At 43.5% G+C, this 26,917-nt stretch overlaps 1 protein-coding gene across 13 annotated transcripts in view; it reads right to left on the bottom strand.

The window, feature by feature from the left end:
- ERC1 (ELKS/RAB6-interacting/CAST family member 1) overlaps positions 1–26,917 on the bottom strand; it is a 272,710-nt gene that overhangs the window by 110,524 nt on the left and 135,269 nt on the right. For all 13 annotated transcript variants that reach the window (XR_011256198.1, XR_011256200.1, XR_011256197.1 and 10 more), the window contains one exon: positions 6,559–6,719. Coding sequence is in view for 7 of the 13 variants with exons in the window: in XM_069585925.1 (XP_069442026.1) it covers positions 6,559–6,719 (161 nt within the window). In the remaining 6 variants the exon portion in view is untranslated. The remainder of the gene's footprint in view (positions 1–6,558; positions 6,720–26,917) is intronic.

Genomic DNA, 26,917 nt, shown 5'->3' with positions numbered 1-26,917 from the left:
TGATTCTACAGTCTCACTAAGGCATTCTGTTCAAAACTTCAGAGCAGGGGTATGGAGGTGGGGTAAGGTTGGGGTGGTGTCTCATACAAAGACACTGACAACAGCGGACACTGGTAATATAGCCCTCGTCTCCATGACAACAGAGATGGGTGTGAGTGACCCCTGGTGGGTGACACATAGGCTTGGGGGCTGCTCTTCCTCTGGACCCATCCGGGCATCCCAGAATGGTGGCTGGTAACAAGGATCTGCCCGCTGTCCCCGGATGAACTCTCCCCAAAACAAGCACGCTGAAGCACTTCCCCTGTTTGCATGTAATGGATACATCAAAGTCTGTATGTGTTGTGCAATTATCTGGATGCTTTCTAACAGATGGAGCAACAATAAGAGGGAAGGAAAACACTCTCTTAATTAGCACAGGCCCAACTGGATGTGTACATCTGTTCTGGTGAAAAAGCCCTCTGATGAGGTCCTCTTCCACATGTGGAACCACTGACAGCCTGAGCCATGGGGCTTCATCGCGCTGGAGCTTCATCCCCAGCAGAAAGGGCCGGAGGACCCACTTAATAACACAACAACTTGACCCTGGTGCCTTAGAGTCTTCATACTGAGGGGTTTAGTCACATTAAGCCTGCCTATAAAAAATCAGACCTAGAAATAAAAAGAAATGTCCTCCAGCACAATTTTACGTAGAGAAATGGAAACACACGAGCACAGTATGATTGTCTTATCTCTCCAAGAGATTAGTGGCTGGAAAGCGTCACTCCTCTAGTTTCTGCTTTTGTACAAATGGGTTGTGCAATCACCACATGGAACCAGCCCCCCGAATACCACCTGGTCCACTTCCCAGCAGCGAATTCCACTCCCATGCTTGTCATGGCTCATTTGGACAGCACACTGAGTCTCCTCTGTGGGCCTGCTCCCAGAGCCCACAGACTCTACGACAGAGTGAGATACGAAGGTGTTTATCATGAGGCAGAATGAACTCGGAGCCAAAGCAACAGGAGCTCTGTATCGTGAGCAGGCTGGGAACAGAAAGGCTTTTTCTTTACAGTATACTGGAAAAATAAACTATTCCACAACACACACAGAGTTTGGGTAAAGGTGAAAATTCTTAAGCAGAATCAACTCCCCACCTTACAGAAATTTAAGAGAACAAAACAACATTTTAGAAACAGAGACGAAGAAAGGCCAGCACATCTTTCATCACTCCCTCTTGCTGCCTTTCCACATAAAATTTTGGTTTAAAAGAGTTGTAATTTACCCCATCCCTGAAGAAATGGCAAAAACTTTGCAATAGATGTTCTGTCTAAAAAGTAGCAATCAAAGTCCTTGTTATGGATTTTGAAGACTTCAAGAAGGAAAAATATGTAAATATATAAAAAATAAAAGGCCAAAAAAATTGACAGAAGGAAAAAACCAAACTTTTGAAAATAAATTTGGTTTAAATGGGAACTTAAATTTCTGATAAATATTATGAACTAAGCCAACATACAAGGACCCTTCCCTCTTGTTCCAGACGCATGAAAACACTCCATAAAATAGAAAGTGACAATGAGGGATCAAGCATGAGCTAAAATAAGCCGGAAGTACCCATATTCACGATAGCAGCAAATGAGCTATCTAGAAATAAATCTAATAGAGACAAGTGAGAATTTTGCTAGCAAAATGCACAAAATACCAATGAAGGTCATAGAAGAAAACATTAATGGATAAATAGGCTATGTGAGTAGATGGCGAGACTTACTGTTATAAAAATATCTAATTTTGCCTGTTATGTCTATAAAAAATGCAAATTCTTATCAAAGTCCCAAAAGGAATTTTTTTCAAGAAGAATCTAGTCAGTGTCACTATAAAATTTCTGTGAAAGAGTGAAGTTCCAGGTGATTCTGACTAAAAAACACTGAGGAGGTTTCTGTCCAGGGACTGAACCAGGGTCTCCTGTATTGCAGGCAGATTCTTTACCCTCTGACCATCTTTACCATGCTTTCCTTTCTGCTACCGCAGAAGCCCTGTCCTGGCGTACACCAGAACTTAAAACAGTATATAAAACAGTGACCAACTAACACGGCCATACAGGTGAATGGAAAACCACACAGAGTCCAGAAACAGACTCAGGCACACACAGGCACTTACCATATTACATGGATGATATTACATGCTTTCCACAGAGAAAAACTGAAATGAAAAAGTCTCTTCACATAATACATTTCAGGTATTTTAGGCTTTCAGGAAACAAAACCTTAACACAAATACAATTATATAAAAATATCTGTCTTTCACACACACACACACACACACACACACACAAGACAATGCATAGAGAGCTTGATTCTTTTTCTAAAAAGTAAATAAATAATATTCAAACACACATCTGGATCAACCATACTACCCCTGTTCTGTCCCAATGGACAGCCATATATTATCTAAGACTAATACAACAATAAGAGGGGAGGAAAACACTCCCTTAATTAGCACAAGCCCAACTGGATGTGTAATGCTTATTATGGAAAGATTAGAAAATGCAATGAGTATGAGAAAGAAAGAAGACCCGTATTTCCACCATTCAAAGATCAGGACTTTTAACATTTTGATGATTATTCTTCCCAGTTTTTATTATTATTTTTGTTAAAAACACACCCATATATGCACGGAAAAATCAGTTTTATGGTGTGAGTTCTGCCTTTTTTTTTACTTAACATTGTATCATGAGTATTTTCCCAATGTGTAAGATATTGTTTGAATGAATCAATCACACTTTTATGAGAGAACTGTCCTGTTTTTACTGTCTCTTTTCATAACATTAACTGTCAATTCCAGATTTGGAACACTGGATAAAGGCAATTAAGACACATCCGAGATTATAAATATTTCATAAGTGAGCTAAGAAAATGCAAATATAAACAAGGAACATAGGAAATATAAACAAGCAAGACAGGATGATAAAAACAAGAAACGGGAGAGAGAAGGAAGGAGTGCGGGGTAGATGTGGCCGAAGACAAGGGAGACCAGTGGGACTGTGGTCTGTCTGGAATGCTGTGCGCTTGAGAGACACCACCACACTGATCCCAACCCCCAAGCCCAAGCGGGCAGCTGTGTTCTGGTAGGTTCACTGCAGAAGTGTACACTGCCCTCTCCATGAAGCTAAGCTTAATTTCAAGGCCAAACTGCTGTCTCTGCTAGGCAGTAACCACCTTCCTCTGGAGACCAACAGTATCTCCAATCAAACACACATGGCCACAAACGTTGAGAAGAAATAACTTATTTCTTCATGGAAAATTATACCAACGTCCATAGGTCCTGGGAGAATGTCATTATGTGGAAGAAAAGGCAAAGAAGAAACAGAATGAAGCCAGCCATAACTGCTTTCGCACGCACGGCAAAGGCATCCTCTGCTAAGAGGAGAGGTTCACCTGTTCCCTGACAGTGACTCCGGTATAGACTCGAGGTGTACGTTACAGACGTTTGTTTCCTCGGCAACTGTTTCTATCGTCACAGGCACCTTAACCAAATAGCTTCCTAGAATATTAAGCCGGAGAGAAAAGAACTCTAAAGAACTCCGGATCTAAACAACGCTCCATCTGTCTTAAAGGTTTAATGTGCAGAAAGGACAAACAATATGAAGGCTGTTTAAAACCATCAGTGATCTGGTTACAAATCCTCTTAGAACACATAATGGGAGACTGATTCGGCACAATCCAAAGAATACTTACTGAGTGCCAGTGTGCTGGGTACTGTGCTTGCTGCTCAGAATTCAAGATGAGCAACACTTCCGAATGTCAGGAGTACAGAGGAAGGTGACAAAGTTTACAAATCATTGACTAACACTATAGTGTAAATCCTACAGAAACAGATAAAATAGCCTAGAAATTTAATGATCATCTGCAAAGTTACATATGAAAATCCTTTTCACGTAAATACCTTATACCTTTATCATTCATTTTCTTGATGGTATCTGTTGACGAGCAGCCTTTAATTTTGATGATGTACAACTGATCAATTTTTTTCTTTTATGGTTAGTATATGTACTAAAGAAAAGTTTTTGCCTGTTCCAAACTTTCCCACTTTCTTCCAGAAGTCTATGGTTTTTCCTTTTATGTTTAGGTATATGATTCACTTTGAATTAATTTCTGCATATGTATGAGGTCCCTACCTCACTTTACCCTACGGGCATTCAATTGTATCTGCATCATTTATTTTTTATTTTTTTAACTTTTTATTTTTTATCGGAGAAGGCAATGGCACCCCACTCCAGTACTCTTGCCTGGAAAATCCCATGGATGGAGGAGCCTGGTAGGCTGCGGTCCATGGGGTCGCGAAGAATCAGACACGACTGAGCGACTTCACTTTCACGCATTGGAGAAGGAAATGGCAACCCACTCCAGTATTCTTGCCTGGAGAATCCCAGGGACGGGGGAGCCTGGTGGGCTGCCGTCTATGGGGTCGCACAGAGTCGGACACGACTGAAGTGACTTAGCAGTAGCATGGCTGATTAACAATGTTGTGATAGTTTCAAGTGAACAGCCAAGGGACTCAGCCATACATACACATGTATCCATTCTCCCCCCAAACCCCCTACCATCCAGGCTGCCACATAGCGCTGAGCTGTGTCTGCATCACTGAGTGCTTCCCGCTAAATTACACTGGTGCCTGTGACCATGTACCATTGGGTCTGTAATATATTCTCTATTCTGCCCCGTTCTGCGTGTCAGCCTTCACACCCTTCTGCACTTTTTATTACTGACTGTATACCAATACTACAAGTCAGGCAGTAAAAGTCTTCTGACTCTGTTCTTTTTGGCTAGATCCAGCGCAATTCAATGCAAATTTAAAATTCCAGTTTTGTGAGTTTCTACAAAAAGCTCCCTGTGACACTGGCTGGGATTGTGCTGCAATAATAAATGAACTTGGGGGAAATGGGCAGCTTAAACTTTGAATAATTCAAATCGTGAACTAGGTATATCCCTATATTTGTTTAGATATTTTTTATTTTCTCTCAGTAATATTTTGTGGTTTTCTATGTAGACATCTTGTGCCACTTCTGTTAAAATTTATTCTGCAGTGCTTTACGTATTTTGATGTCACCGTAAGTAATATTTCCTAACATTTCAGTTTCCATTTGCTGGTTGTGAACACAGAGAAAAACAACTAATTTTTATGTGTTGCTTGATGATCATACTGTCAGTGAATAAAGACAATTCTGCTACTTCTTTCTGAATTTTATTATTTCCTGATGTACTGCAGAACTAGGCTCTCCAAAATAATAATGAACAAGGGACTGAAATGGGTTCTTTGGGTCCATCCCTTTGCAATGGGAAAGTGTTCAACTTTCATCATCTGTTTCCTCAACTCCTGGCCCCTGTCATGACATCACAACAATCACGCCCCATGAAAACACACACTGAGGTGTCACAGCAGACCCTCAGCTTCTCTGAACTGTCACAGCCAACATTTACTGACGGTTCAAAGTAGGAGGAAAGAAGAGATGATGTCAGCTTAAAGCACTGGCTGGGCTCAGAACGTCTATTTACTTTAGGTCAAGGAGACTGTGGATTTAGGCAGAGAAGGAACCAGTAGCAACCAAAGACTGGGTGAAAGAAAACGAACAGAGAAGGATTGCAGAGGAGGGAACTGGAGTTTAAACCTGTGACAGAAGCAGGCAGGTAGCTTACTGAAGGACAGTGTCTCCCCTGGGTCAGAAGAGAAGACAACAAGATCGCGGGTGACTGCAGAGGTCATGAAGGTGGCAGAGAGGTCCCAGAAGAGCCCTGGTTTAGGGAAAATGAGAGCAGGACAACTGCCCGGGCCTGGGGGCTGGGAACAGTGATGGAGACAGTCTTAAGGGGACTCAAAAGAGACACACCCATTCCAGACAGTAGGAAAGCAAGACTCTTTAGAACACAGAGCAACAGCAGCTGTATCCCATGTAGCAAATGTCTACAGCTTCACACAGACCGGCTCAGGAAGCCACCAGAGGAGGGGAAAGTAGGTAAAGAAAACTGACAATTTGGGGGACTTCCCTGGCATTCCAGTGGTTAACAGTCTGTGCTTCCACTTCAGGGGGCATAAGTTTGATCCCTGGCTGGGGACCTAAGATCCTGCATGCCACCTGACGTGGCCAAAACAAACAAAAAAGTGGCAACGTTGTAGAAACTGACCGGAGACTGGCAAATATTAATGATTACATATTGGGGTGGTATGAGGAGGTTCACGACACTACTGTCTCTACTTTTGTGAACCTCTGGAAATGTTTACAATAAAAAATAGTTTTAAAGTTGCGCAGCCATCATGAGACCTCAGGAACAACGACTTGTCTGAACTTTGCAGAAGGTTTTAGGAGTTTCAGAGATACAACTGGACACAGATACATAGATACATAGTCCTCTAGAGGACTTATTTTTCAAGGAGAAGGAGGCAAAATCTGTTTCTATTTGACCAGGATTTGTCCCAAATCTAAGGAGCAGGTTAGCCTTAAGTGGGTTGGGGTAACCAAGGGGCAGAAGATGAAAGTGACGAGGACCAGCACTGCTAGCGAGTGGAGAACACGGTAAAAACACTTACTTCATCTCCAGAACTTCCTCCAAGTGCTTCCTTCTCTCGGCCCGGAGGTTGGTCAGATGTGTTTCCTTCTCGGCCAGCGACTGCTGAGTGGAGGACAGCTTCGCCTTCATGGACTCCAGCTCCTGCTTCACCTTCTCCATGGCCATCAGTAACTCCTCCACCTGCGGGAGATATGGAGAAGTCAGAAACTGAGGGCCCAGGCTGGAGACAGTCGGAGGAGCTGGGTGGTGGGCAGCACCCGGGCCAACAACACTGAAGACATGCACGTCGGAAAATCCTGCTCTCACTGGGTCACACACACGGCAGGTAAAGAACTACATCTCCCGCGGCCACTCTTAATCATTTCCACTTCAGGACACAAAGAACTTCATTTTCTTTTTGATAAATCCAAGAGCATCAGTTCAAGAAGTAACAGTCTGCCACAGACAACCCCTTTAAAGGCACTTACTTGGAAATAGTCCAGAAACTTCCATGGAAATAACACTATAATGCAGATAAAAATATAAGGACCAAAATCTTAATAAACATTTCTAGAAGGGTTTTAGGACATAAAAGCCATAAGCTTGACTAATACCAGATGCAGAATAAACATAAATGAGTCACTTTTATTTGTTCAAACTGAGGTTCTTCTGTTTACACCATCACCAAGAATTTTGAGTTAAACAAACAGCTAGAATTCAATCAGATAATTTCTTGCTCTAGAGCCAGGTAGGTAGAGTTTTCTCAAGAAAGGCAGGAAGAAAAGTAGAAATATATCTCTATGACCAGATGGAGAAGAGACAGGATGCTTGAGAAAGACCTGTAAACACACCAGAGAGAAAGAGGACAGATGCTGAGAAGAAACAAGAAGCTAGGAGAGCAAGGTCAGCACTTTATCAGTTATCTCCACATGTGCTTCCAAAATTAGAATTATTTAAATAAACAAGTTCACCTTAATTCAGAGGCCAAATTATGCTGACAAAAAGTATCTGTTATCAGCTAAAAGCAACCTCAGCAAGATAACCAAACAGCCAAGTATACCAATCAGAAGAAGACTACTGACAAGAAATAATCCTGGTTATTAATACAATCCTTTTCAGAGGTAAAGGTGAATGTAAGTAGTTTGGTAACAGCAGACTCACTGGAAAAGACCCTGATGCTGGGAAAGATTGAGGACAAGAGCAGAAGGGGACGACAGACGATGAGACAGTTGGATGGCGTCACTGACTCAATGGACATGAGTTTGATTAAGCTCTGGGAGATGGTGAAGGACAGGGAAGCCTGGTGTGAGCAGTCCATGGGGTCACAAGGAAGTGGACACGACTGAGCGTCTGAACAACAACAAACAGCTGTTAAAAATGAACAGTAAACAGATACATTTAGTTTGCTGGCGCTTGAATTACTTTGAGTATCTTTTCAGAAGTGGTCAAGTTACTGTTCTCAGCTAATAGCATCCTGACTGTCCCACCTGCTCTGAGACTTCTGTTATTATGCAGATCTCCTCGGATATGTACTCACATATCTGCAAGCTTTACAACAAAAAAGCTTTGCCTTTTTGAAGACTGTCAATAAAGATGACTCCGCATTATCAGTTTAATTCATATCCTGTCTTTCACTGCTCCAGGCAAGCTATGGTATCAGTTTCTTAGGTAACTTGAAGGGGTACCTTATACATACATAAGCATGTATAATACATTATTCTTCCTCTTTCTATACAAACATAAGCCCACTCTGCAAAGTGAAAGTTACAGTCGCTCAGTCATGTCTGACTCTCTGCGACCCATGGACTGAAGCCTACCAGGCTCCTCTGTCCATGGGATTCTCCAGGCAAGAATACTGGAGTGGGTTGTCATTCTCTTCTCCAGGGGATCTTCCCAACCCAGGGATCAAACCCAGGTCTCCTGCATTGCAGGTGGATTCTTTACCAACTGAGCCAGCAGGAAAGCCCCAAGCCCACTCTACACATACTCTTATGTATCTAAAGATTTTAGTAAACCTTTATTGAGCTAAAAACACACAAATAATAAATGTACAATCTGAAGAGTTCTAAGTGAACAAATCTATGTAAAGAGCTCGCAAACCAACAACCAGAATATCACCAGGACCCCCACTCTCATATCCCTTTCCTAGGTAAAGTGTAACCATATTGCAACATTCTAGTTTAGTCTATTTGTTTTAACATTATACAAATGGAATTACACAGTATATACTTTTAAGCACTGGGGTTATATATGTGAGATTCATCTACATTGCTGGGCAAAACTGTAGTTCTCATTACTGTCTGATATTCCACTGCGTGAAAATAGTGGAATTTATTGTGCCAAACGACAGCAATTCATCTTCTGATGATAGCAGTATTGTAATCCTGGAATAAACCTCACTTCAAGCATTTCTTTTTCACATACACTATTTGTGGACTGGCAATATTTTGTTTAGGAATTTTTATATTTATGTTCATGGTTGAGACAGGCCTAAACTTTTCCTTTCCTGTATTAGCTTTGTCAAGTTTTGATGGGAAATTATGCTGGCCTTCGAAAACGTGTCCCTCCTTTTTTAGTTTCTGGAATTGTTACTGTAAGAATGAAATTATCTGCTCCTTTATGTTTATTAAAAATCACCAATATAACTCTCTGGGCTTGAAATTAGTGGGGAAAAATTTTATTACCAATTCTTTTTTTCCAGGTTTTCTTTTTCATATTTAGCTAGTTTTGCTAAAGTTTCATTTTTCTTGGCATTTCATACTGGCAATGATATCCCTGTTCTTTTTAATACCTGCAGGACTTATGAGCCCTGTATCATTCCAACCGTTGCTCACTGAGCCTTCTTTTTCTCTTTAGTCTCACCAAAGGCCAGTTAATTTTCTTAGTGTTTTCATAGGACCAATTCTGCGCATCATGGACCCTTTTTAGAAAAAGGGAGAACTGATTGTCTGTTAGACTCTTCACCTTAGGCTACCATGGACCTTTTCTTCCATCCTGCCAAGACGAAAACCCAGCATTTAAGTTCAACAGCTTAACAATAACTTATCTTTGAATTCCCTCTCAATTTACCCCCTGGCCTGAGAATGTCCTACATTCTTGACAATGTATGAATGCGTATTTTATTAGCCATCCTCAACTGTTTCTCTGGAATTATTTTCCCAGCATCTAGTCTGCCATGGTTACAGACATGTGTTACCTTTCATTCCGAAGTTAAACTCACAGAATTCTCCTTGTTAGTAAAACATCGCTTTCTTAAGGATTGCTTAATTTCCCATCCATTTGCGTGCCAGACCCTCAAGGTAGTTCCACCTCAGATCATACATTTATCCAAATAGCTTTTAAAGCATTTTGGCATCTAATGTAAGAATGGTCCCGTAAACCAGGACTTCCAACTAATCACCTGATTTATACTCTGGCTCCAAGCCAGGGAAACAGCTTCAAAGCCAAATTGAAATTCTTCGCTTTCTGTTACTTTTCCACAGTCCCAGAGAACACAGTCAGCTGTCTCCACTCGGACATTCATCCCGTTTCATGCCCACCTTACAAAAGTTGTTAATGTAGTTTTGGGTACAGACACCGTAGACATGCATGGATGTGAGAGTTGGATCATAAAGAAGTCTGAGAGCCAGAGAATTGATACTTTTGAACTGTGGTGTTGGAGAAGACTCTTGAGAGTCCCTTGGACTGCAAGGAGATCAAACCAGTCAATCCTAAAGGAAATCAGTCCTGAGTATTCTTGGAAGGACTGATGCTGAAGCTCCAATACTTTGGCCATCTGATGCAAAGGGCTGACTCATTGGAAAAGACCTTGATGGTGGGAAAGACTGAGGGCAGGAGGAGAAGGGAGTGACAGAGGATGAGATGGTTGGATGGCATCACTGACTCAATGGGTATGAGTCTGAGCAAGCTCCAGGAGATAGTGTAGGACAGGGGAGCCTGGCGTGTTGCAGTCCATGGAGTCACAACTTAGCAACTGAACAACAATTGAGACATGAAGGTAATGAAAGCTGAGTAGAAGAAAAGAAGTAATACATACCACACCAAACAATGAAGAAATTCTCCACAATTTTAAAATGTGCTTCGGGTCACAGTATGATTTTCAAAAGCACATGTTTTAAGACATTAAAAGAAAAAAGTCCAGACCAGAGCAGGGATTCAAGTATGTAACCTAAACTGCCTCCACTAAGACATTAAGGAGGGAGCTCTAGGCGGACAGTGTGCAGTGCCAGCAGCACCAGATGGTTTGCTTAAATCACAAGCTAATAAACTTCGACTCAGAATCTAAAGGGAACAAGTTATGGTTTCACCACGGGCCGGTTTCCCTAGGCAGCAAAGAGCCTGGGTGCCGCGGGGCTGGCAAAGCTGTGTCTCCACGTTTCCCACAACCAAGAGCAAAACGCTGTCTGCAGTTTTCAAGATGCTTCTGGAAAATCTTGTTAGAATTCCTTGGGAAGATAGGTGGCCTAAGTCTCCAAAGAGAAAGGGAAAACAATCAAAAGGAAAAAGGAAGGGCACAAAAAGAAGATTATTTAGAGGTTAGGCATTCACTGGTAAGTCAGATTTTCACACGGCAAGTCCACTCGTTTTCCTGATTTCAACAAAATTCTAGATTAAGACTCACTCTGCCACACAATCACCAAGAAAAAAAAAGTCACCTAGCCCCTGAGTTGAGAAGCCTGACTGAAGCATGAATGAGAACAGACACACATACCTGCACGCACACGTTCCACTACCGTCTCCTAACAAACTGCTGTAGGTGTCTCACAATCAGTACTCATATGAGAATCTGAATTTATAGATTTCCCAAGAGATTTATGCTAGTACTTATATAAGAAATCTTCTCTTTATCCCAGTATGTTCTTCTGGCCAACACATGGTACTTCTTTGGTAAGATATACACCAGCAGTGCACTATTTTATGAATATGGAACAGTTACAGCTATTATAATAAGAGTAACAGTGACTGATACTATTTGAGTCCTTTGAAATGTTCTAAGCACTTTCCATGTGTTGTCTCATTAAATTCTCACAAGGATCCTGTGAGGTCGTATTAATATTATCCTCAATTCTACAGAAGAGGGTGTAGTGGGTTTAAGTGCCTTATTCCGGGTCACACAGCCAGAAGAGGCAGAGATAGGAGTCCAACTGAGGCAGTGAGGTGCCACTGAGTGCACAGATGCTGCTGCTCTGCCATAGGGCACCAGCGTTCAAAAAAGTCCTAAGACAGCTTTCCACGACTGCATCTAACGATCCCCCAGGGAGCATTCCCAGGCCCACTTCTGCATTTTTCTATCCTTCTTTTCTCCCCTTTTTCTTCCCCCATCCAGATACTTAATCCTCCCCCATGTGCCGGGCACTGTGTTATACTGCCAGGGCTTGACAGACATACATGTTTCCCGACTGCCCTTGCGCTCAGAGTCCACACAAAGATACAATCGTTCATTACTCACATTCAGCAATGTGAAATCGTGAATAGATTCATGTAAGGAAGCACACAATTGCACTCATCTCACACGCTAGTAAAGTAATGCTCAAAATCTCCAAGCCAGGCTTCAGCAATACGTGAACCGTGAACTTCCAGATGTTCAACCTGGTTTTAGAAAAGGCAGAGGAACCAGAGATCAAATTGCCAACATCCGCTGGATCATGGAAAAAGCAAGAGAGTTCCAGAAAAACATCTATTTCTGCGTTATTGACTACACCAAAGCCTTTGACTGTGTGGATCACAAGAAACTGTGGAAAATTCTGAAAGAGATGGGAATACCAGACCACCTGACCTGCCTCTTGAGAAACCTATATGCAGGTCAGGAAGCAACAGTTAGAACTGGACATGGAACAACAGGCTGGTTCCAAATAAGAACAGGAGTATGTCAAGGCTGTATATTGTCACCCTGCTTATTTAACTTATATGCAGAGTACATCATGAGAAACGCTGGGCTGGAAGAAACACAAGCTGGAATCAAGATTGCCGGGAGAAGTATCAATAACCTCAGATATGCAGGTGACACCACCCTTATGGCAGAAAGTGAAGAGGAACTAAAGAGCCTCTTGATGAGAGTGAAAGAGGAGAGTGAAAAAGCTGGCTTAAAGCTCAACATTCAGAAAACGAAGATCATGGCATCTGGTCCCATCACTTCATGGGAAATAGATGGGGAAACAGTGGAAACAGTGTCAAACTTTATTTTGGGGGCTCCAAAATCACTGCAGATGGTGATTGCAGCCATGAAATTAAAAGACGCTTACTCCTTGGAAGGAAAGTTATGACCAACCTAGATAGCATATTCAAAAGCAGAGACATTACTTTGTCAACAAAGTTCCGTCTAGTCAAGGCTATGGTTTTTCCAGTGGTCATGCATGGGTGTGAGAGTTGGACTGTGAAGAAAGCTGAGCGCCGAAGAATTGATGTTTTTGAACTGTGGTGTTGGAGAAGATTCTTGAGAGTCCCTTGGACTGCAAGGAGATCCAACCAGTCCATTCTGAAGGAGATCAGCCCTGGGATTTCTTTGGAGGAAATGATGCTGAAGCTGAAACTCCAGTACTTTGGCCACCTCATGCGAAGAGCTGACTCATTGGAAAAGACTCTGATGCTGGGAGGGATTGGGGGCAGGAGGAGAAGGGGACAACAGAGGATGAGATGGCTGGATGGCATCACCGACTTGATGGACGTGAGTCTGAGTGAACTCTGGGAGTTGGTGATGGACAGGGAGGCCTGGCGTGCTGTGATTCATGGGGTCACAAAGAGTCGGACACGACTGAACTGACTGAACTGAAGGAAGCACAGGATGCCATGAGGATAAGCAGCATGAGGCCTTCGTCTGTGCTGTGGGGGACTGAGGGAAAGATCCCCCAAGGAAGTCAAGGAGCTGGTGCGGAGGAAAACAGCACTCCAGCCCCCAGGCCTGGCGTGTTTAGAAGCCCTGGAGTACGAAAGTGCATATAGACATGCATCTATCTGAGAAGATAAAAAAGATGAAAGCAAAGCCCTGAGAACATGGAAAGAAGGGAGGCCATGTGCAGGAGAGGCAGGAAGTGGTCAGACGCAGAAGGATTGAGAAGGCCTCACGAGGGGTTTGGGCTTTTCTCCCCAAAGCAACAAGAAGGTACCAAAGGATGGGACGAAACAGAGGAGCAATAGGATTTAGAGTTAAGATGAGAATGACTAAAACAATGGACTAAGGAATCTAAGCTGAACAGAGAGGGGCTAGGATAAAGTGAAAAAAGACACAGGGGCTCTAACGACACAGAAAGACAGCTGTCATGGGACCCTGAAAGCTGAGGTGACAGGAAAGTGATCTGAGAGGAAGGGACTGTCACGAGGTGGGTGGAGGTGGATTACAGTAATAAGGTCAAGGATGTCAGATGTGGGATGAAGAAAGGCCGTGGAGGCAGTGACCTCTCGGGCCAGGAATTGGAGAGGACAGACAGATGGGTTATCCATGTGGGTGCTCAAGTCAGCGAGGCAGGAAACACTTCATGGAAAAGCTTCACACCACAGCTGAACAGCCTGAGCCCTGAGGAAGCAGAGGCTCCTATAAGGCTGTGCCGGACAGCGGCAGCAGGAAACAGGACAGCTGAGAGTCTGCCCTCCTACTCCAAGGCGCAGAATAAACATTTACTGATCACCAGAAGGGCTTGCCAGGTGGCTCAGAGGTGAAGAAACCACCTGCCAGCTCAGGAGACACAGGTGCGATCCCTGGGTCCAGAAGATCCCCTGGAGAAGGACATGGCAACCCACTCCAGCATTCTTGCCTGGAGAGCCCCACGGTCGGAGGAGCCTGATGGGCTGCTGCCCACAGGGTCGCAAAGCATTAGACACAACTTGGCAACTAAACAATGGCCACGATCACCAGAGAGGGTTGTCGGGAGACGCCAGGGCCAGATTAATAGGCAAAGAAGGTCAAAGCGGTTTCAGAGGTAAAGAGAGAATGTGTCTCAGTGCCAGGGCCCAGGGTAGACACTCAGTGAGTATTTGCTGAAGGGGTGAAGGAAGAGACATGAATCTGTAAACTCTGGTGATCTAGTAGGAAACATAAAAGGGAAAAGAGGAGCTGAAGAGCTAGGTTAAGGCAAGAAAGCCCTGGACAGTGTGGCGGTGATGGAGCAGAGCTCAGATGATCAGGGGCTGAGGGAGGCGGGGTCTGGTAAAATCCAAGATGAGAAGAACAGTAGAGCTAACTCCACCAGGCACTTCAAAATGAACCAGAGGCCACCAAAACAGCAACGTAAAAGTTCTGTTTGTCTAGTTTCCATTTAAATGCACATGACTTATATGATAACATTAGTTTTAACTTCCTATTCTGTTTATTGAAAAAAAGATATAAGTGATTCTTGAGGTGACCTAATGGTAACAAAGAGCACTGAATTAAGCAGTATGTTATCTGGGAACTGTCAGATACCACTGCTGTCTGTTAGCCTCCTGACACTATGAGGAACCCAAACCTTAGCAAAAGTCACAAAGAAGAAACTGTACAAACTACTGCTTAGCTCGGGGAGTCTCTTGATTTCTTGCCTTTTGATGCACTGCTGGATTTCTCCAACAGTGCCAAATAAAATCAGCAAATGATGAGATTCCCCTGGTGGTCCACTGGCTTAGACTCCATGCTCCCAATGCAATAAACCCAGGTTTGATCCTTGGCCAGAGGGCTAGAGCTCACATGTCCCAACTATAATCTGGTCCAGTGACATGTGTTTTAAAACATATATATTTTTTTGAAAAATCAACAAATGACACTTTAAATAATTAATGTGCTCCCATGGGTGAGAAATTTACAAAAAAAAGTTTTCTTTAATGTCCTTCAAAATAGCTTCACATTCCTCTAGGATGCTCCATAATGTCTGATGCTGCATGGGGCTCCCGAACACCCGTACAGTTAAGGCCAACTCGCCGAGGAGCTGGATTCACGTTGACTGGCTGTGCCCCTCCGCTGGCGGCTGCCTTTACGTTTCTAGGAATAGCATGCTGTGGCTGACACATCTTCAACTGGAGATAAATTTGAAAAGAGTGGAAACACAATAACGTGAGAGAAATGCTTCTTTTTCAAGCCGTCTCAATTTTCGCAGAGGGTGTGGGTAGATAAGTCCTATATTAAGTACTCATTACTCCACTGTGGAGCCTGAGAACTCCGACATCAATAAAATGTGGGTGTATGTTATCAAAGCGAAGTGACAACGTCCCCCTGCTGGGAGAACCTCCATCACGTGAGTCACAGAGGCTGGAAAGAGGCTGTGCAGGGGCCGATGTTTATCTCATGATCGATTCTATTTACGTGATTTCCTGGTAACACAACACTAAAACTAAGAGTTCAAAATCGGAAGTAAGCACTGAAAACTATTTTTTTTTTTTTTGTGGAGACCATTACTTGATTAATTTCTGCTATCAACTGCTTATTTTAGCCACAAATAGCTTGTACCAGAATCAAGTAAAATATAAAGTTACTAATTTCCTGGGTCCACATAAACTGCATGGCTCCTCTTCTACACCTGTGAGAAAGGAGGCTAGAAATAATCTAGATGACATTACAAAATTTTTCTGTGTATTCCTGGAAAGTCAAAGTGAAAATGTCAGTTGCTCAGGCGAGTCAGACTCTTTGTGACCGCATGGACTGTAGCCCGCCAGGATCCTCTGTCCATGGGATTCTCCAGGTAAGGATACTGGAGTGGGGAGAGCCATTTCCTTCTCCAAGGGCTCTTTCCGACCCAGGGATTGAACCCGGGTCTCCTGTGTTACAAGTGGATACTTTAGCACTTGAGCCACCAGGGAATAGATACAGAACACATCAGGATACAGAAGACACTAGGAGGGCTGTGCAAGCTGTCTAGGTTTTGGGGAAGACATTTCCTTAAAGTTAGTTGGCTACACATATGTATCAGTTCAGTCACTCAGTAGTGTCCGACTCTTTGCGACCTCATGAATCGCAGCACGCCCAGGCCTCCCTGTCCATCACCAACTTCCGGAGTTCACTCAGATTCACGTCCATCGAGTCAGTGATGCCATCCAGCCATCTCATCCTCTGTCGTCCCCTTCTCCTCCTGCCCCCAATCCCTCCCAGCATCAGAGTCTTTTCCAATGAGTCAACTCTTCGCATGAGGTGGCCAAAGTACTGGAGTTTCAGCTTCAGCATCATTCCTTCCAAAGAAATCCCAGGGCTGATCTGGAATGGGTGAATTTAACTCAGATGACCATTGTATCTACTACTGTGGGCAGAAATCCCTTAGAAGAAATGGAGTAGCCATCATGGTCAACAAAAGAGTCCAAAATGCAGTACTTGGATGCAATCTCAAAAATGACAGAATGATCTCTGTTCGTTTCCAAGGCAAATCATTCAATATCACAGTGATCCAAGCCTATGCTCCAACCAGTAACACTGAAGAAGCTGAAGTTGAATGGTTCTATGAAGACCTATAAGACCTTTTAGAACTAACACCCAAAAGAGATGTCCTTTTCATTATAGGGGACTGGAATGCAAAAGTAGTAAGTCAAGAAACACCTGGAGTAACAGGCAAACTTGGCCTTGGAGTACGGAATGAAGCAGGGCAAAGACTAATAGAGTTTTGCCAAATCTAGAAAACCGATACTGATGAACCTATCCACAGGGCAGGAATAGAGACACAGACATAGAGAACGGACCTGCAGACCCAGCAGGGGAAGGGGAGGATGGGACAAACTGGGAGAGCAGCACTGACATACAGACACTAATGTGTGTAAACAGACAGCTACTGGGAAGCTGCCGTGCAGCACACGGAGCTCAGCTCGGCGCTCTGTGCTGACGTAGAGGGGCAGGATGAGGGGTGGGTGGGACGCTCAAGAGGAAGGGCATCTATGGATATGTATAGCTGATTCACTTTGCTGTACAGCAGAAACTAACACATTGTAAAGCAATTATCCTCAAATTAAAAATAAGTTTTAAAATTTATATGGTCACTTCACAGGGAGAAAACCTTAATGCAACTTTACTACAGAAAACAGCAGTCCTCTTCCTAGCGTGAAGTCAGAGCATTTAAGGCTAGAGACCCCACCTCTAAGGTCAAATGCACAATCTGCATGAAACAGTCTCAGACTGTTTCCTTAAGTTTTCACCATCAAAAACAAAAGCTTATTGACATTTTAACTGGAAATTTTAATCCCTATCATTTGTACTGCTAAAAAAAAAAAATCAAACAGCTATCTAGAAGTAAAAAGTACTACTTCATTAATTAGAGATAGGTGTTGTGGAGAAAACATGATTTCAATATAACCCCTGAAAAAATGGTTACAAAGAAAATACTGGCAAAAGACAGTTATTTGTCTGTATAAAAAGTTTATTAGTAGCTAAAGGAGAAAAGTAAAAGTGTGGGATTTAATGTCTGGCAACCCAGGGACACAAAGAGGGAACTCACACGTGAGCATGCACACACTCATACACACTATACAGGATTGTTCTGGTCTGGCCGTAATAAATGAGGCTCAACATCTGTGTCCTGCCTTTACAGAAAACCAGAACACCTGTCGGGGTGATAGTCGACTCCACACAGGTGAGAGCACAGAGGCCTAGAGGCACTAGGGGCCTCGCCCTCCATCACAGCTAATAAACAGAAGACGGCACAGCACCCACGTCACCTGATTCTGGCTCAGAGCCCTGCACACCTTCACTCACTCAAGAGGGCGGAGGACATAGGAAGAGACCTGTGAGCACCGAGGCAGAGCTTGGGCCACGCCACACACACACACGAGAACTCTCTGCTGTGCAAGACCAGCCCCGCTGTGCAGATTTCTCTAGGAAAATAGGTTTCATTAAAAACATCCAGGGAGGCGCAGCCAAGGGGAACATAAACTGCATATAAACACCAGCGGGAAGCCATCTGGCTCCTACGACTGTACCTTTGTCTGCATTTTGGATGACTGCCTCTGTCGTCAATAACTCAGTTTATCAGACTGCTCAGGAGAGTCCAGGGTAAGGGCCAAACACCCGAGAACGCAGTACGAGCAAACAGATCTGTCACAGACCTGCCAGGAAGATTCCATAAGCGCCTCCCAGTACAGCAGCAGTCACACGTGGTGGATACAAGCTTAAAAACCGCTGGCTTGGAAATCCAGTATCTACAGACTGCGGCCCTCAACTCTGGGCTCAACGTGAGGCATGCCAAAGTTTTATTACTTCTCCACTGCAGTAACTATTTTCGTTTAACTTCTGAAAATGCAGATGTGGTCTTTTTGTTGAACAAAAAGAAAAAAAAAAATCGAGCTGAAATTCTGAAACAGGTATTTCCTGAAGTTCCAGGATAATATAAGCATGCACTATTTTATCAGAAAGTTTCTAAAAGGAAGCCAGGAACAGAGAAAGACAAACGGAAGTTGTCTTTTAAAAAATTACTTCACAAATTAAAGTGATTCTTAATTTCTTTTTAAGAATTATTTTACAAATTACTGATGAATATAGGGATTTTTTTTGGGGGGGGATCATAACCATCACATGTGGTTATTTCCTGGGGGCTTCAGTTTTCCTTTCTAATTTCTTTAGCTGTTGTCTACTGACCCCATCTGGCAAAACTAGAGAGGAAGTTATACTGGCCCAAGCTTCTGGCAAGTCTAAATTATTCATTTTATGTAGGAAGAAACTAAGAAAACAGAAGCTCAGGGTGGAAGAATCTAAGGGTTTCTTAGCTTAACCCTTCTACAATACATATGGTAAGAGGGGGAACCCTGTAAATAACAAAAGGTCACGGCATTCTATTAATAACTGGAAGACTTCACCTTGCTGCCTTTTCCTTGTTATCATAAAGATGCTTGTTAGGATTCTGATCTGCTATTACAAGTTTTACTAAAACTGAGATCTCTGCTTGCTTGCTTGTTCAATAATGATAAAAAGATTAATTATTTCAAAAGTGTATCCAGCATAACTGGATAAGAGTTTAAATAGAACAAACTTAAGTTTTTAAGTACAGAGTTAGTAAATATAGAGAAATGTCAGTTTAAACCATGCAAATCAGCCTTGAGATCATAAGTTGGTTATTGCTGTCTCTCACTCTTACTATCAACATTCAGAACTAGTTTCTAACTAAAAGGGGATAAAAATTACAAGGAGAGACTGAAGGACAGTTTTTAAAACACACCGAGAGTTTCATTTTAATTTACATCTGACTTATTCTGCATTTGTGAAGGTGACTACAGCATTCAAACAGTTTCAACTCTTTTTTTGAATGTTTGCTGAGACACTTGAGTCTTGAGACTTGCTGTTATTTGAACATATTTGGGTGATTTCCACTAATAAGTAGACTGAAACGCAGAATAATACTGGGTTGCCATCACTGCAGACTGTATCATTCCTTCAACTTAACACGCATTTCATACAACTCTCGAAGATCAAAAGGAGAAGTCTAAACACAGAGATTTCTGCTACGGCTAGGCACGGCCGTTTAACTGCTTCTTTCAACCAGCCAGAGATGGCAGGACCCTCCTTTGAAGTGGCAGCACTGGTGGCCTTTGAAGTCCCCTGTCAACTGCAGAGAGGCTCTGGTGGGGCTTGTCTTGTAGCCAGCTGTCACCGTGAAGGCAGACGTGACGTATTTCCAGCAGTCTCACTTCAGTCTGTCAAGTGCCTCATTTCATAGCCAGTCACCGTAACAAAGAAGACCCGAACTCTGACACCAGAGCAACCTTCTACAATGAGACTTACTAGGTGCATCTTGAAGGAGCCTAATTTAAATACTGGAATGATTACACACGGCGAAGAGATCATGGCTGCGAATTTAACCGTCACATCTCCTTAGACCCTTGAATGTTAAACACGTAGCTTCCATATGTTTATCGATAAAATGTTGCATGACAACAGCATCTTCAATCTTTGCACTGATGAAAAATGATGACGTCTGCAGAAACCAGTGAACTGCTTTAAAAGCACAGTTTACGTTGCCGACAACCAAACTTTCTTACATCGCTGTTCAGCTGCTCAGTTGTGTCTGACTCTTTGCAGCACGCCAGGCTTCCCTGTCCTTCACTTCACAAACCCCTATCTGGAGTTTGTTCAAACTCATGTCTATTGCATCGGTGATGCTATCTATCTGTCTCATCCTCTGCTGCTCCCTTCTCCTTTTGCCTTCAATCTTTCCCAGCATCAGTCTTCCAATGAGTAGGCTCTTCCCAAGAGGTGGCCAAAGCATTGGAGCTTCAGCATCAGTCCTTCCAATGAGTAATCAGGGTTGATCTCCTTTAGGACAGACTGTCCTTGCTGTCCAAGGGACTCTCAAGAGTCTTCTCCAGCACCACAGTTTGAAAGCATCAATTCATATAACATCTCCTATTTCCCCATTATTTCACAGCATACGTTTCTAGTCATTTACTAAAGCTGTCCAAACTATCTTCAAGAGGAAAACCTGAAAGTAAATTGGAAAATTATGCACAGACTACGCTCCTGCACTGACCTAAGACATGCTCTCAGAGAATGAAGAATCTGGTGGCCAGAATGATGACCACATGGCCTGCCTGTTAGTAGGCTGTGGCAGCCTCAGCTGATGCAGAGGCTAAAACTTCCAGGCCAGGTGAGGGGAGGGGAGAAGGATTTCCTCAAGCGACAAGGATGAAAACTTGTATGAAGCATATGTATGAAAATGTTTACTTAAACATGTCATCACTGTTGCTGGATCAACCAGGTAGGGTCTATGGATTCTAGACTTCTTTGAGGCCTGGGACTGGTGGGACCAGCCCTCCCTATAGGGCTGTCAAGGGCCATGGTGGAGACAAGAGAAGTGTCAAGGATGCTGAGGTCTACTGACTGCCTGTCTCAAAGTGCTGTATACACACAGCCGCTCCTCACATGGCACGTGCACCGCGTTATGCCAGCACCTCCCCAGCACTACGTACACACCTTCTCTGACCGCTCAAGGAGCTGATGCAAAGCAACTCGCCTGAGGTCACAACCTGTAAGTGGTGGATCCATAATTCCAGCCAAGGCGTCTAGCTCGAGAGCCCACTTCTTAGCCACCAGGCACGATGGTTTCCCTGCAGCTCTGAAGGGGCCTCTGAACCAGAGTCACAGCACAGAGTCTCAGCACCTGAGCTGTCACTCCTGCCTTTCTCGGACTCAACTCCCCTCCCACCAACAGCGCCTAAGTTCTGTAGGATAAGAGCGCTTTCTCAGATGAGAAGAAAAAGCCTGAGGGAAAGACTGGTTGCAGGGTGAGAAATCAAAGAGCTCTGAATTTGGATGGCTTCCAATTGAGATGGCAGTGAAATACTGGAGTAAAGATACACAGCCGATATGAAGGAGACTTCGCTTGCATCTCAGATGAGAGAACTGGGCTGAAAAGACAAACCTGATGTGGTCACAATTCTACTACCATATAATACAGCTAACATTCTTCAGCAAAGCCTAAAGAATAACCTAGAATGCATAAATAAACAAAACCTCTTCTTTGCCTGACACTAAATAAGACTGAGTGCGTGCATAAGCCACCTCCTCCAGGAAGCCTTTTGTGGATCTCTCTGCACGGGATTACATGCTGCCCTTCTGCTTCTAGTTTTTTTTTAAGTGAAACTGGGTTTATTTAGAAAGACACACACATTTCATGGGCACAACGCTGTCCCTCTCAGAAGGTGAGAGTGGCCCTTCCTCTTCTACTTGTAAAGCCCTCTATTCAGATCCTGACCAGTGGCACTTAGCAATCTGAACCATGATTAAAGACAGGTCCATTCTCCAGTCGTTCCCAGTAAACATGGACTTCCTGAGGCACAGGCTGTATCCCATACCTTCTTGTTTTCAATGCTCAGTATCTGGAAAAATATATGGTATTCAATAGATGCTTATGGAAAAGGCAGCATAAGTGAAAGTATTTTATTTTCTGAGCATGACCATCAATTTATAAATGAGGAAAATATAATTTGCTCTAAATACTCAGATCAGTACAGGATTAGGTTTATAGAACCAGATTACGAGCTATCCGTTTTGGCAGCAGCTGAAGGTAAGAAGGCAATGGGAAGGCTGGGGAGTCCAGTCACAGGCTCATTGCCATGCCGTCTTCTCGAGGCTGCCCAGCTACCAGTCCTGCTTCATGGCGCTACCTGGTCCGTGTGAAACAGTGCTCGCCCCATCACGGCAATAACTGCTATGGAACTGACTGGGTAGACTCACAGCCGTAGGGGATTTAATAAATCCTTAAGAATAAAAACTCTGATGCTGGGAGGAATTGGGTGCAGGAGGAGAAGGGGACAACAGAGGATGAGATGGCTGGATGGCATCACCGACTCGATGGACATGAGTCTGAGTGAACTCCGGGAGTTGGTGATGGACAGGGAGGCCTGGCGTGCTGCGATTCATGGGGTCGCAAAGAGTTGGACACGACTGAGCGACTGAAGTGAACTCAAGAATAAAAACAGGACACCTGGCAGCAGCCACTGTGCAGACCCCACCCGCCTGCATCCAGCGTCCACTTCCTCTGCAATCACACCTGACAAACCAGAGTGAGGAAGACAGAACCGCAGAGAAAAATTTACCGCCTTCAGAAGTGACAATCGAGCAGGAGAAGCAAGCAGGCGAGCTGTAATGAGGCAGCTGTGCTGCCCATATGCACCAGGACAACACAAAACGAAGCTGCATCACGTTTAAGTGACTGTGCTGCCCATTTTCCCACCAAAGAACCAAAAACTACTGGCAAGGAGGTGCACCTGCCTCTCCCTTCTGCCGGCCTGGCTGACCGGGAAGGGAGAGGACTTGCAAGCTGAAGGGAGCACCTCAAGGGACGACAAGGGGACCTGGAGTGGAGACGACACTGGTCCAAGGTGTCCTACAGGCTATGAAACGCACTTCAGTCAGGTGTCACTTTTTTGTTCAAATAATTTTTAAAATCTGCACAATTTTAATATGCAAATAAAATTTTTTTAAAAAATCCGTGTTAAAAATAAAAAAGATATCTAGCAAACCATTGGTAAAACCTCATTATCTTCTAGCTCAAGAATTTACACTTAACATACATGTCAAACATATATGCTGAACAATGGCAAAATGGAAATTTGAAAAAAAAAGTATTACTATTAAAAATGAGCTCTGAAAGTAAAATAGGTAGTACTGACATATATACACTACCATGTGTCAAACAGATGGCTAGTGAAAAGCTGTTATATAGCACAGGAAGCTCAGCTTGGTGCTCTGTGATAACCGAGAGGGGATGGGATGGGATGGGGATGGGATGGGGGGTGTCCAAGAGGATAGATGTATTCATATAGCCAAGTCACGTGGCTATACAGCAGCAGACTGTATTGCGGTATATCACAACATTATAAAGCAATTATACTCCAAAAAAAAAAAAAAAAAAAGAAACCAAAGGGATTTTTAAAAAAGTAAAACTCAGAACTCGTGCACGTTAGTCATATTGAGAGCAGATATTTTCACTGCTCAAAATATTAAAAAATATACTTTAGGAACAGATATAAACCCAACTTACTGAGTGACAAGGAAAAAGTCTTGCTATTTTAGAGGTATTCTTTAACATTTAGTTAGCAATGTGCTCTTTCAGAAAATAAATTTACTCTGGAAGAATACCAGCAAAGATATTTACAACATTCAAGTGGTAAAAAACAAAAACAAAACCATGTCCAAAATTTTAACTTCACAGCAACATTGCTGAAGGTAGACGTTGCTTCTACCCCTGGCAACTCTGAAACTGGTTTACAAGAGAGCAATATTTTACTCTGTGTTCGTACAGAACAAAACACAAAACCTGCCGCAAGTTGAGCAGGGTGAAGTTTCAGAAGAAGAAAATCACGTGGAAAAGAACAAAGAGAAGGTGAGAGGACCCCCTGGGTTCCCCCCTCAGGATGACTGAGTCCCTTCATCCTCTCCATCTGCTGACACAGGTGAGGGGAGGGCTTCCTTCCCTGGATCATCGCCCCACCTCCCTAAGTGTGGGGCGTGGTCTCCACGTAGGGCAGCAAGGAGCAGGAACACGGGTAAGTAAGGGGGTCCTAGAAGAACACAGGGAAGGCGGAAGGATCATCTTCCTTTGATGGGTTTCCTCTGCTCACGCTTTAAAAGGTTCTGTATTCTAATGAGAGACGGTTCCCAATTTCCCATTGCTCCTTGAGAAGTTCAAGATGCACAGACCCTCCTTCTATCAGGAGGGGCATTTCTTCTCAGAGGCTAAACTGAGGCAAGAGACAGAGATGCTGGACCTGAGGACGATACTGAGCACTGTAGCTGACCAAAAAGTTTGTTCTGTCAGGGAATACGTTCTTTAATACCGTTCTTGGTGGAAATGAAACACAGGCCTTTTATTTGTACTTAAAACCAAATGAACTTTTTGGCCAACCCAATAGAATGTCCTTAGCCAAAAAAGCCATTTTAAGATATTTCAAACAAACACCTGTAGATTACTTTGGTGCGTACAATTAATACATTCAAGCAAATTAACAGCAGGATTAGAAGACAGACCAAAAAAAAAAAAAAACAAAACAGGGACAGATGATGAAAGCTGGAGAGGACAGTGGAGGAGGGTTATGTGGCCCCAGAAGAACAGACATAAAAGCGGTGTCTTCATACCTTAAACCACTTAAAGCCCAAATGACGGGCCTCATGCAGAATTTCACTCAACAGCTTCAGACAGGCAGTGAGGAGCAGAATGGTGGGAAGAAGGTAAACAAGAAAGAGAGAGAGAAAAAGGCATGCAAGTAAAAGCAAATTATTTACAACCACTTCAAAAGGTATTTCCAGTTTCTTACAAAGCTCAGTATAGGCTTCCCTACAATCTAGCAATCACACCTCCAGGTATTTACTGAGGTGGGTTGAAAGCTGATGTCCATACAGAAACCACGGATGTTTACTGCAGCTTTATTCACAATTGGCAGAACACTGGAAGCAACCAAGGTGTTATTCAACAGGTGAAGGAATAAGAAAACTGTGACACACCCATGAGGTGGAATATATCCAGAGAAAAAACAAAATACGCTCTCAGGCCACAAGAAGATGTGGGATAACTTTCAGTGCAGAGGCTGAAGGAAAGAATCCAGTCAGGAAAGGCTATAGGAAAAAGATTAGGGAGCGGGGAGGTGGGGAGAGATGAAGAGGCAGGGGTAGTGGGACATGAAGAGGAGGAGCGTGGGGAATTTTCAGGGACTAAATCTACTCTCCAGGATCCTGTCATGATAGATACATGCCATTAAGGACTCAGTAAAACCTGTAACATGTGTAACACAGACAGTGATCCAAGATGTAACCTATGGACTAGTTAATAAAGTATCAATACTGGCCCATCAATTTTAACAACTGCATCACATCAACACAAGATGTTAACAGAAATGGAAACTTAGGTTTAGGAAGGTGGATGTGGAAACTATGTAGGTTGCTCAACTTCTCTCTAAACTAAAAAAAAAACTGATCTAATTATCAACCAGCCCCAGAAAGCAAATTACAAGCAGCTCACACAGTAGCCTAAAAAAGAACATGCAGCAGCGGTCTTTATACGTGATTTATTACTAATCGCCAACATTTCTACATGATCTTTGGTAGAAAAGTTGTTGTTTAGTCACTAAGTTAGGTTTGACCCTTGCAACCCCAGGGACTGTAACCTGCCAGGCTTCTCTGTCCATGGGATTTCCCAGGCATGAATACTAGAGTGGGTTGCCATTTCCTTCTCCTGGGGATCTTCCTGGCCCAGAGATTGAACCCACATCTCCTGCACTGCAGGCAGATTCTTTATCATCTGAGCCCCCAAGGGAAGCCCCCTGGTATGGAAGAAAGAAAACGTGAAAGTGAAGTCGCTCAGTTGTGTCCGACTCTTTGCAACCCCGTGGACTGTAGCCTACCAGGCTCCTCTGTCCATGGGATTCTCCAGGCAAGAATACTGGAGTGGGGTGCCATTTCCTTCTCCAGGGGATCTTCCCGACCCAGGGACTGAACCCAGGTCTCCCGCATTGCAGGTGGACACTCTAACCTCTGAGCCTCCAGGGAAGCCCAGAGTATGGAAGACTTGTCACTAAATAATGATCCCAAAGCAGAAAAAAAATCCTGACAGAAAAACAACAACAAACCAGGGGTGGGGGGAATATTCTGAAAAGAAAAGGGAAGAATGTAAAAAAGGTAATATCCAAGAAAATCCCTCCTTGCCCTGGGACAATGGCTGACACCACCCTGTTCTCTGAGGCTCTCCACTACGCCAGGATCTGTTTAATAGTACATTAATACTCAAATAGAAAGTGGACCACGGCATTTATCTAAGAATAGGGCGCTAAAAGAAACTCATTCTGGAAAGACTGATTTTCCGTCAACTTTGCTAATAAATGTCAGTCTTTCTACACTTGACACTGGAGAAGCCACAGGCCTGTGTCTAACGTATGAGGGGATTGCCTGATGGACACCATGACATGTCTGCTTTGCAAGGCACCCTTCTTCCCGGCTACGAGCTACCCTAGTTCATAAAGAGCCATGTGTGGTCTGA

The sequence above is a fragment of the Ovis canadensis genome, chromosome 3 (assembly GCF_042477335.2).
Source record: "Ovis canadensis isolate MfBH-ARS-UI-01 breed Bighorn chromosome 3, ARS-UI_OviCan_v2, whole genome shotgun sequence".
Lineage (NCBI taxonomy): Eukaryota > Metazoa > Chordata > Mammalia > Artiodactyla > Bovidae > Ovis > Ovis canadensis.
The sequence above is the reverse complement of the archived record's forward strand: the minus strand, read 5'-3'. Positions and strand labels throughout refer to the sequence as shown.